At 38.8% G+C, this 12,314-nt stretch overlaps 1 protein-coding gene across 5 annotated transcripts in view; it reads left to right on the top strand.

Annotated features, from left to right (window-relative positions):
* The window catches only part of QRICH1 (glutamine rich 1), a 40,987-nt gene extending 29,258 nt beyond the window's left edge, over positions 1 to 11,729 (top strand). For all 5 annotated transcript variants that reach the window (XM_044451964.1, XM_044451963.1, XM_044451962.1 and 2 more), the window contains 7 exons: positions 2,627 to 2,804; positions 4,517 to 4,671; positions 6,177 to 6,291; positions 6,581 to 6,689; positions 7,447 to 7,598; positions 8,589 to 8,679; positions 10,763 to 11,729. In XM_044451964.1, the coding sequence (XP_044307899.1) occupies positions 2,627 to 2,804; positions 4,517 to 4,671; positions 6,177 to 6,291; positions 6,581 to 6,689; positions 7,447 to 7,598; positions 8,589 to 8,679; positions 10,763 to 10,955 (993 nt within the window). In that variant the 3' untranslated portion in view covers positions 10,956 to 11,729. The remainder of the gene's footprint in view (positions 1 to 2,626; positions 2,805 to 4,516; positions 4,672 to 6,176; positions 6,292 to 6,580; positions 6,690 to 7,446; positions 7,599 to 8,588; positions 8,680 to 10,762) is intronic.
* The last annotated feature ends 585 nt before the right edge of the window (positions 11,730 to 12,314 follow it).

The following is a 12,314-nucleotide window of genomic DNA, read 5'->3' as shown; positions in this document are numbered from 1 at the left end:
CCCTTCTTCTGTGCCCAATTTGAAGGAGATTTCTTGGTTTCTTAAACAAGTTTCCTGCTAAATCACTTTCTAATTCAGGACTGTAGCCACACACAGGTCATATGAGATAATCAATGCCAGTCTCCACTGATCCAGACTAGTGTCTTAAGAAGTCTCAAATATGTGTGGAAACAGTAACATGTGCATACACAGATTGCACATCAAATCAGAAAATCTATAAAATTAATATATGTAGCATGCTTATCACAGGATTAAGCATACCTAAACAAGCTTGACATTTTTACTCATTTTAAAGATGGGTACACTAATTTGACCAATAGTAATTGAAAGGATGGGTGTGTGAATTGTTGATTGAGCACACAGACATTTACAGAAAAAATAAATTAAAAAGTGAGTTACGAAACAAGTCAATTTTCATACCCATGCATTTGGTCAAGGAATTAAGAATGGAAAGCCAGAGGCGGGATGTGTGTGGGTTTAGCAGATCTGCTCAAATATTTTATTTCACTTTCTGAACATTTTAAAGTAGTGGAGACATCTTCCACTAATTTTACCCATTCCCAGACAAAAAACTCCCTAGTATTCAGCTGCAATGTTGGTGTAAAAATAATGTAGTTGAATGAGTTAAACAAGTAATTTATAAGGATTATCATAATAAATCGGGGCAAATTAGGGAATGGATGTTAATGTTTTTGAAAGTATTTGATGTGATCTTTAATTAGCTCTTAAATTATCAGTGTAGTAGAGTGGCAGCCCTTCTGATGGTTCAAGTCCATGTCATGGTGGATTTACAAAAAACACACCAGGCACCAGACTTTCTTCAAGCCATGCCCTTTAAAGCTCTTAACTGGAAAGTCTAAAGGGGCAATGGACTTCTGATCCAAATTCCATCCAGTGAACTTTTTGCTTATCTAGCCTTACCTAAGACGGTTTGGAAAGAGAAAATTGACAGAGAGGCTGCTGGAAATTAGAGTTTCTGGCTCATGGATTATTATATTCCCCTTCCAGCCTCTGGATACAAGAATTATTCAGAAATTATATTTTTTCAAATATGCTTTCACTCTTGTAATATAAAGAATGAATTTAAAAATAATTTCAGTCAGAAGCCACAGGTATGCAGTGATAAAATAGGCTGTGCCAACAAGATCAGGTTTTTGCAATTCTGGAGGTTATTTAGTGTTTGTGTGTCTGTATAGCTGTAAAATATATTTAAAATGCATAATCTAAATTTTAATTTTCTAAATACCCTGTTTCCCCGAAAATAAGACGTAACCAGAAAATAAGCCCTAGCATGATTTTTCAGGATGCTCGTAATATAAGCCCTACCCCAAAAATAAGCCCCAGTTAAGATTGTCAGCCAGACGCATGTATTTAGTATGTCCGTTGTAACACAGTTCAGGGTTTGGAGAATTAAGACAATGTTCCAGAAGAAGATGACATGACTGTATTTGAATAAATGTAGATTTTTGTAAATGAATAAATGTAGATAGTTGTGCATGAAAAAATAAGACATCACTTGAAAATAAGCCCTAATGCATCTTTTGGAGCAAAAATTAATATAAGACCTAGTCTTACTTTTGGGGAAACACGATAGTTATATTACCCTTTAATTCAAGACAAGAATGTTAAATACTGAGACCCTGAGGTAATAATTTAGATAAGCTGGACCCACCTTTTTGAATATTGTGGTACCTAAGACCCTTGTCAAAATTTACCCTGGTTTACTGTGATTTGGGCACAGGGAAACTGATTTGAAGGCTCCTTACAAATTAGGATTGTAAACCCAGAATAAGGGCAACATCATGGATAACTCCAGGAAGTCACCTTTGCAACTAAGAACTTAAGTGGAGGAGCAAGGGGCATGAGCTGATTGCCCATTTGATTGCCAACAAACTACGGTTGGTGAGAACAGCCTGTTACTTTGGACTGAGTCTTCATATGCAGCAGATTAACAAATGCATTGTGGAGTAGATTTCATTTTGTGAAAAGTGTGAAGCAGTATCCTCCATGAGTATTCTTTGTTCATCTTTCCATAATGGAGCAATTTTCTATGTCTGTGTAGTTGGCTACAAAGTAAGTAGAAATTTCCCAGTAGAATTTTTCTAATAACATATTTTAATTTGTGGAAAGGGGTAAAGTATGGTTCAAGGGGACTGCATGTCAAAAGATATTTTCTCTTTTGAGGGTGTGCCAAACCCACCTAGGCTCAACCCCCCGCCCCTTTATGGATATGTGATATTCATGAAATTGCAGATTGTGTGCAGGGAACTGAATATTTTTAGTAACTGGAATCAAATATTTAGGATTTAGGATTTCTGAACATTAGAAGTACTGTTCATGAATAGTGAGGAAACAGTTATGACACTGAGTCTGAACACTATGCCTGTCTCCTGTGAAGATTGTCATTTTGTGTTTGATCCCCCATTTAATTTACAGACAATTTCAACATTCAGCCCAAAGGTAATGCTATATAGATCACTGAAATAAGCATAGCATGGTTCTGCTAATTAACTCAGTGGGGTGATAAACTAGTGCTACATACTGAGGGAAAATAATGTAATAATGTTAAACTGTACAAAAGTTGTTTTTGATGACTTATTAGTTCAGAAATGACTTTCTTCTACAGGCCCAAACTGTTCAGGTTGCTGAAGTTGAACAGCAACCGCAGCCTCAGCCTTCACCTGAACTCCTCCTTCCACATTCTCTCAAGCCAGAAGAGGGACTAGAAGTGTGGAAAAGCTGGGCACAGACTAAAAATGCAGAACTGGAGAAGGAGTCGCAGAACAGGCTTGCTCCTATTGGCAGTAAGTGGCTAGTTAAAGTATTGCTTTACCTTGCAAACAAAAGGACTATTTGTTTTTTATTTGTTTGAGTTCCGTAGATAGATGAATTCCCAGGGTCATCTTATAAACATATGACGGTAGGCCAGTACAATGGACAGTTTCTAGAGCTTTTGTTCACATTAAGGATTTTACTCTCTCTCCCTTCAGATAGCTCAGATTCTAAAGACTTTTCTGCCATCTGTTGGAAACTCACCCCTTTTTGTTGCAGTTGGGTTAAATCCAATTAAATACATTTCCTCATGGAACTATTTCCATCAACAGAAGCAGGAAGGGGCAATTTCCCTCTCCCCTGTAGTTGCCCAATGTGCCCCCAAAATCTGCTCTGAAAGGTTGGGGGAAGCCTCATAATGCAACATTGAATTTCCTCTGGCATTTTTAGTTGTTTTGTCAAATTAATTTTGATGGGTTTTTCATTATTTCTTCATAGAGCAGACCTCCATATATTTGGGTTTTCTTCACATTTTAAACTAAAAAGTGAAAAGGTTTGCCAACTTAAAAAAGAAGGAAACTTTGTATGTAAAGCTTGCATGTGTTGCCAGTTTTCTGGCCTCTGTATTTTCTTTTACATTCTTTGATACAGTATTGGGTTTTAAAAAGATACTAAATTCATTTATGTACAATATTATTTCTTGCTATCTTTCTTTGGACTTCTTGGTGTCAAAGCTGTGCTTTTGTAGTATAGTGGATATAATTAAACCAGCAAGAAAAAGCCTTGAATTAAAGCAGTGGTCTAAATCAAGTTCAAGAATGCTTAGTATATTTCTTAAATAAAAGTGCAAAATTGGCCACAAAAATATTTAAGTTACAACTAAGTAGAATATTATTTATTCTTCCATTCTTGGGAAGAAAGTCTCCAGTTTTTTTCTTGTTTGTCATGATGCATACATTTTGAATATGTTCTGTTTTTACCTGTAGAGGGACTTTCTTTAATATATTCCTGTGTAGCAGAGCTGGGCAACTTGTGGCCCTCCAGATGTTTTGACCTACAGTTAGCATCAGCCTCTCCCACATACTGTCTTTCTAGCAACCAGTGCCATGACAGTTTGGGTGGGTAGGTATGAGACTGTAAGAACCTGCCCACTGGACAATGTTGTGTTTGTGTTTCTTTCTACATCATTCTACCTTGTTCTAGCCCTACATTCATAGAAACAAAATAGTAAAACAAAAACAAAAAACTAGTGACTGCCAAGTAGAAGTTAGCCCTGATACATATTTGGCATATTAGATAAACTTAATCTACGTGAACATGAACATTTATATTTGAGAAATGAGCAGTTTTTTCCTTCATTTCCATAGGAAAGCTTCCTTTACTTACTGAATCAGGTGTAGTATATTGTTGGAATTTAGATATTAATTGCTGGGTTAACATGATTATATCTAGCATGTTTAATATTTTGATATGTTAAAATATTTCTCTTAAATATTATTTTGGAGAACTTATTATTTACCTTTTTTACCTAACATTGTTTTTAAACATCTTCTCAAACCAGTTTGAGGATTTCATAATATGACAGATGATGATGATACTAGGTATTGGGTTGGGAGAAAGCCTTTGGAAGTGGTAGGCTAAGTTTATAATAGCAAAGATGAGAGTGGGAAGCTTGATAATATCTAGAAAAAAACTAGCCTGCTGAAGAATGCCTATTAGTGACCATCTGTGCCATCATTTGCAGGACGTCAGCTGTTGAGATTCCAGGAAGATCTGATATCCTCAGCTGTAGCAGAGTTGAATTATGGACTGTGCTTAATGACTCGTGAAGCTCGCAACAGTGAAGGCGAGCCCTATGATCCAGATGTTCTGTATTACATCTTCCTGTGTATTCAGAAGGTATGGCACCATGGAAGCTCTTGCTTCAGGTGATGTTCAGATGGAGAGCCAAGCATATGTTATGGCTGAGAGAGGCAGAGATTTGCTTTCTGTGCTGAGCTATGTAGCTTTCTTTATTGCATGAAAAGGACTTAAGGTTGTTCTGACATCTAGAATACCATACACTAAATGTACTCAATTCTACTTGTCTGTTAGAAATGAACCAGCCTTAATAGCTATAAATTAAATTCTGAGAATTAGCTGTATAAATGATATTCCTTTTAATCAAAGTTTGGCCAACCTTTGCCCTAACTTTCCAGACTGTTCAATTAAATGTGAATGTGGGTCATTATGGGAAAACTTGGTAGGTAAAATTGTAGAGCTTGAGCTAATACTGACTGGATTCATGCAACACAAAAAGCTTACCCACTATAACTTTATTCAGGATGGATTGTAAGTCTAGAAACTGGTATTATAAGTAACCCTGACAGGGTTAGGGTTTGGTAGACACCCTTAAGGTTACTGTGTCATATGAACCCAGACAATATGACAACTCTTACAGTAACCCAAACAGCTACAGAACATTTGGCAAGAGCAGTAAGAAATCCTTGCCTTTCTGTCCAAACAACTTCTGGAAGGGTGTTGCTGATAGCCATTCCCAAAGTATCTAAGCAGCACTTGGGCAGAGCTACCATGTGCAATGGAGTGGTACAACTGTCAGTGCTGGTAGAGTGAGCTTGCCATTTTGAGGCAACAGGGAGGTTCCTGGTTGACTTGTTGGTGCCAGTTCTTGTGACTAGTGTAGCAGTGCAGGGCAAAGATTGTTTTTACTGCTGCTGAGAAGTGGGGTACAGAACCTCAGTGCTCCCATGGTGTCCCCTGCAGGAGGCCAAAGAGAAGAAGGAAGGGGCACCCTACCCCAATGTGCCCATTCATGTCTGGTGGCTTATAAGCTATTCTTATGAAGCTTTCAATGCTGTGTGGCTTACTGTATCACACACAACTTCCCATTGAGCTTTCTTAGAAGGCTGCATGTCCTGCAGTTAGCTTCCCTGAATTCCTGAGGGGAGCTAAGCAGACATACTTTTATATCCTGCAGAGAAAGAAAGATCTAGATAAGTAGTGACTTGAATCTAAATTAGGAATGCTGATTGTGTTTTTATTTATCGTGGACATGTATAGCACACCCTGTCAGCTTAACTTTCAGGGAAGATAACAGACAAGATGATGATGATGGTACATTTCTGTTGTGATATTCTCTATATACATATGGAGAGGGAGAGCATGCATGAGAGCATGAGCATATATGCGCACCTAAGTGGGGAAACAAATTTCGCAGATGGCAGTCATTCTTCTACCCTTTCGGAGTCTTCTCAATCTATGTTGTCATCAGAGACTGAGAAGTGTCTACACCTCACATTTCAAATGTGCCTTAAAAATGCATGGATAGCTTGACTGATTTCTTTATTCTCATGTGTAAGAGTAAATATCATTAGAGAAGGTTTCACCTGTGTTTTTTCTTACAGTACCTATTTGAAAATGGGCGAGTTGATGACATTTTCTCTGATCTCTATTACATACGGTTCACTGAGTGGTTACATGAAGTTCTCAAGGATGTGCAGCCCCGGGTCACTCCTCTTGGTAATAGATTCTTCCATTACAATGAGAGAATGTGAAGCACTTGGAGTTTAAAAATAGAACTGCATAATTGCAAATTATTTAGTAAGTGCTTTAACTGAGTGCTTGGCTAGACTTGATGTCATAAACTGAAACTAATATTTTAAATAGAAACAACTATATCATTAGTGAGACTGCTGTGAAGCTGAGAAATTGAATCTATAAATCCTCTCTTGTAGGAAACTGGGGTGGTTGGCTGGAAATGCAGTTTGGTTTCCATACTTTTGTTGACACTGTCTTCTAATATTCACAGGCTATGTACTCCCCAGCCATGTGACAGAAGAGATGTTGTGGGAGTGCAAGCAGCTGGGAGCTCACTCCCCTGCCACCTTGCTGACTACTCTCATGTTTTTTAACACAAAGTATGTACTGATAGAGAAACTTCCTCAACAAAACTATTGCAATTATTTAAAAAAATAGTGCAGTCCTTTTCTCTAGTGAACTTGAATTAATCTGTACCCATATAGTGCACACAAAGAATGACAGTGATGGATCAGAACAAAACGCATCTACAGCTAGTGTGGTATAGTTACTGCAACTGAACCAGCAAGTCCCCAGTTCTTGACTTCTTCCATGAGTTTCCTAGATGGTCGTAGCAAGTCAGTCTTCCTTGCTTGGCCTTAGCCCTCACGTGTGCAGTACTGGTATAATACTGATTTGCTTTAGACAGCTGTCACAAAGAAGGATATGACGGTATATGTAAAGAACTTTGCATGATAGAAATGCTTGCTGCTGTAGCCCAGCCTTCTACTTCCAGAAGTAGCATACCCCTAACCCTAACTATATGTCCTGTCAGGCGTCATAATGGTCACTGGGGTGAACGGTCTCAGAAATTCCATTTATCAATTGAGGCTAAGAGCAGTTGACAGACCAATGCTTTATGAATTTGTCTAAACACCTTTGTTAACATAGTACCTGTCCAAAATAGGCTTTTTTTCCTGAAAGCTCTTGCAAAATTATTTTAAATAGCTCCTTAAAATGTTCATCTCCGTTATGGTGACATAAATACCATCATATGTGGAATTTTTCTATTAATATTGGGGAAAGTTCTTAAGATTTTAATGTGCATTTTTATAAGTTCTGTGTTTCACCCTGTCTCTACACCCACTTGCTGCTCAGATACTTCCTGTTGAAAACAGTAGACCAGCATATGAAGCTGGCCTTCTCAAAGGTCTTGCGGCAGACCAAGAAGAACCCTTCCAATCCCAAGGATAAAAGTACAAGCATCCGGTATCTGAAGGCACTTGGCATACACCAGGCAGGCCAGAAAGGTAAACTTATGCTTGCTTGTATGGCCACTAATATTAATCTTGCAGTGCTGTTCACTATATCATTTTGTAGTATTGTTCAGAAGTTGTAAAATTAATGGAAGAATAAAATGAGTTTTATAATATCTGAAATCTGGTAGGCTGGACAATGGCGGGCAGGGCATATTCTTGAGTCTTGCCATATTAAAACAGATCAGGCATTTACCAAATCAGGCATGAAGCTGAGTCCTGGTAAGTTTGAAGCCCTGTGGGTGAGAGGTCCCCAGGTCTTTGAGATAAATTAGTTGCCTGTTTTGGATGGGGTTGCGCCTCTTTTGAAAGATTGGGTTCTTAGTGTAGGGATACTCCTAGATCCATTGTTGCTGGAGCCCAATGTGGCCATAGCAGCTTTGGAGTGCCTTCTCCCAGCTTCAGCTGACTTTCTAGCTTCTGGCCTCTCCTGTATAGGGATAGCCTGACCATAGTGGTACAGGCACTAGTAATGTCAGGAAAACCACTGACGTGCATGAAAATGGGATTTAAATATCTCAAGCAGTACCTGTTAAGCATAAAGTGTGTTGTATGATTGAGGTTTTACCTGCTTTCTTGCTTTTTATGTTCACTCAGTTCTGATCTTAGGCATTGCAGTTTTTAAAGTGAAGACATGGTTCTGTTCAATTAGATGTCCTTTTAAAAATCCCATTTGCATTTCCTTTTTGCAAATACTGAGCATTTCAGTAAAGAAACTTTGGCCTTCAACTGTTCATGAATTCATTTTGATTTTTACTAAATAGGACTCCTATTTACTAAGAACAGGACAGAAAATTGAAAATACTTGCATTTGCCTGGTGAGCAGAACTATCAAAATATAACACAGATGCAGGGAATGTATATTTTGTGGGAATGTATCAGCAGTCCATCTGCACCAAGAAGACCAGAAGACTTAACTTTGTACAGTAATGAGCTTTTCTGCAAAATATTTCATGGCTCTGTTTTGTTGGGGTTGATTTGCAGTTACAGATGACATGTATGCAGAGCAGACAGAGAACCCTGAGAACCCCTTAAGGTGTCCTATAAAGCTCTATGACTTCTACCTCTTCAAATGGTGAGTGTACTTGTCTTGGCATCAAGAGCCACAGAGGATAATTGGCTATAATTTCAGCGTTGTGCATGCAAGTGTGTTGCCTTTCAGAGTGGTTTAATATGCATCTCATTATAAGCTTCTCTTCATGTTCTTTCCTTGTACAAAAAGGACAAAAATATTACTGAATCTTAACAACCATCATAATGGAGTCCTTTAGCGCACTACAGAAAGCTGTCTTGTAATTGAAACTGTCACTTAGCAGGATTTTTGTTTTTGCAAATAGCAGTTGCTTCCCCAAGTGCCTTCACCCTGCATGTTTCCCGAACTGTACTACTTTCACTCACAAGCATCCCCCTTCTTGCTTCTGTCATCTCCTTCCCAGTGTTGCTTTTTTCCCAAACTGTGCTTATCTTGTGTATGTGTGCACGCACCAAATGAGAATGGGGGCGGTCCTTTGAAAAGGAGACATTGCTGCAATCTAAGGATACACACCTTTCAGTTTATGTACTGGAGACTTTTCCCTCTTGTATGAAATTGCATAATCACATATACAAAACATGTTTTTGCTACCCTTCAGTATATTCCCAGGGCAGTAAATAAATTTTAAAAAGTGAAAAGCACAAAATGAGAACTTCATCCATGCTAGTTCTCTTCTATCCTGGGGGACATATTCATGTGTAACATATGATCCCAGTGATTAAGAGACCTTTTACGAGCATCACATATGGGTTGGATTAAATGCTTATTTCTGCTGGTGAAAGAAGTTTTGTCAAAGGAACCAACCCTCTGAGCAGATTTTCAGGTGGTATAGAGGACTGCAGCTGGTGTGGCAGAGGGAGAAAGCCCCATCATTGTACTGAAGTCTGGTAGCACAAGGTGGCTGGAAAACAAAAATTCCTGTTCATGCATTATGTTGTTCCACATTAGTGTCTGATAATTTGCATGGATAGAAAATAAATACATGGAATAGCTATTAGAAGACAAATGATGATGTGTAAGATAAAATGCAAACTCAGCACTTCTGTAGCAATATGAAAGTGTTCATCTCTGATTCTGTATACATTCTGAGTTCCTGAATTTCAGAGATGCACTTTTTAAATGAGACCTTATACTTGAGACACTCTGAAGATGTGGAAGACTTGTGGAAGATTCCATTGGTTAGGAGATGGGACTTCTGTGTGCTACATGGCTCCTTTTTTTCAGGTTTCCACTCTTCCTGCATCCCACTGTACCCTACATCTTATATTAGTGTCAAAAATATATAACATTCAGACTGGCAAGTATATTGAGCCAGCACATGCTTTTGTTTGCTTTTTTAAATGCTGTGCTGCACAAAAAAATATGATTTGTTTTTGACACAGTGCATTTTCCTGGAAACATCATTGTTATACAGTGTGGCCATTCATTCATTCATTCATGTTGTGCAGTTGACAGCTCTGATACTGTTTTATAGCAGCCCAAGGGTTCAGTGAGTTCCAGTACGCTGGAACTCTCCCCTTCCCTCGTCAGAGGTCTGTAGAACTGTCTTTATTGGGAAAAGATGCACAAACTGCATAACATCTTGAACTGTGAACTGTAGTAGGGTTTGGGTTTTTAAAAAACACTTTTTAGACTTGCTATTCATTTTCAAACCCCTCTGAAATGTTCAGGTTATGGCAGTACTAAACTATGGTGTGATCTGTAAAGAATAAACTATCCACATTAATAGCTTCAAACATACCCTATTGTCCTCTATACCCATAAGTCTCCTTTTTGAATATTTTGAAGTACATTGTCAGAAGCTGGAGTTGTAAAAGTGAGGAAAGAAGAAGGATGTATAGTTAGAGGAGATGTGGTGGGCTGAGGCATTATTCCTTCTGGAAGCCCTGTCAACATACATTTTGCATTTTTAGTCCCTATCAGATGCAAACAGCACAAACTGTTGTAAAATGCAATTTGGAACTTTTGGGACATCAGTTTCCATGCCATATTCAGCACAGACATGACTCCTATGGAGGTACAGAATAAGCACAGTCCTCTTTACTAGGATAGGAGTAACAACTTTTTCAAAGATATGCTACCAGCGTAATTGCTTAACAGTCTTTGTCTGTCTTTTTTGCAACAGCCCCCAGAGTGTGAAAGGCCGGAACGACACATTCTATTTGACACCGGAACCAGTGGTGGCTCCCAACAGCCCTATCTGGTATTCCATCCAGCCAATCAGTCGAGAGCAAATGGAACAGATGCTCACCCGGATTCTGGTGATACGAGAGATTCAGGAAGCTATTGCTGTGGCAAATGTCACCACCATGCACTAAGGCATTCCTTTCAGCTCAGATAAAGGATGAGGGGGGGCAGGGTAGGAGGGGAGGCCATAATGCCAGGATCAATTGTACAGCCTTTTACACTTAAAGGAGATGCCTAAGTTTTTTTTTAATTGGTGTAGTTATGAAGCCCTTTTAGGCTTCTTCTGTTTAAAACGAGACCCTCCCCATTGTGTATCTGACCCAACTACATCAGCCTTCTGGAGGCTTTGGGGGCTGCCTTCTTTCTTTGGGAGCTGTGAGGTGCTGTAGGTTGACTTTGGGATTTTTTATGATGTGAAAAAACAAATTTAATTGAGGGACTTGGCCTGGCTGGCCTCTACTTTGGAGTTCACGCTCTTGGAAAGAGCAGAAAATGGTGGATATATTGCCTGACCTAAAGAGGCAGTTTGCAGTTTCCTTGTCCCCAGACACTGACATGTCCTGGAAGGGAGAGGAGAGTGTCCTGCAATTATGATTTAGAAGAAAAAGAAGAAAATCAGTTTCTTATAAGACCGTAAAAAATGGCATTTTTAGATGTTAAGTACAAACTACCACACTTCTCTCTATTTCTCTCTCTCTCTCTCTCGCTCTCTTGTTTTGTTTTGTTTGTTTTGTTTGTTTTTTCTTTTTGGCCTGATGTTGAGGCCTTAAAACCTTGAGGCTCCTGTGCCTGATGAAATTCTTGTAACATACACTTGTGTATCATATAAAGATACCGCCCTGTTTCTCTTATGTATTCTTACGCTAGTTGTTTATTAAGAATGACGAGCACGTCTTTTCAACATGCTATTGAACAGTGTGTCTTTATTTGGGGGGAGCAAATGAGAAGTCTTCATTAAAAATTTGTGACACTTGGGGATAGTGGGACACCAGCCGATTTCCATAGAAATTTTTTGCTGGTCTATTGGAATAAGGCACACATAAACAAAAATATTTTCTTAGTTTCATTTCAGTGGAGCCCATATTGGAAATGGTGTAGCTGCATGCTTGCTTCTGACTTTCATAATAACTTGTGGAGAGAGTAATTTTGAATCCAATAAGCTTGAGATAGGGGGTGACAAGTATTGAGGCCAAGAATATTCCTTTTCAGGCATTCACCCTCCTGAAAAACAGAGACCTGTTGCAGAGATACAAAGGAGACTTGCATTTAGGGAGCTACTATTCCTCTGGCCCTGACCCCCTTTCTCTGTGGGATTGTCATTATGTGTGACCACTGAGAACTAACTTTAATCCTGGGCTTGCAGTACGTTTCTAGGAGCATTCCCACAGATTTATTTCAGTTGCCACAGTTCCATATAATCCTGAACTTGGAAAAATGGGAGAAGTGGGGAACATACAATCATGCAACCCACTCTTTAGTTTATTCTACAT

Source organism: Varanus komodoensis, unplaced genomic scaffold (assembly GCF_004798865.1).
Source record: "Varanus komodoensis strain SLA01 unplaced genomic scaffold, ASM479886v1 scaffold6_4, whole genome shotgun sequence".
Taxonomy (NCBI): domain Eukaryota; kingdom Metazoa; phylum Chordata; class Lepidosauria; order Squamata; family Varanidae; genus Varanus; species Varanus komodoensis.
This window is presented reverse-complemented; position numbering and strand designations above follow the sequence as displayed.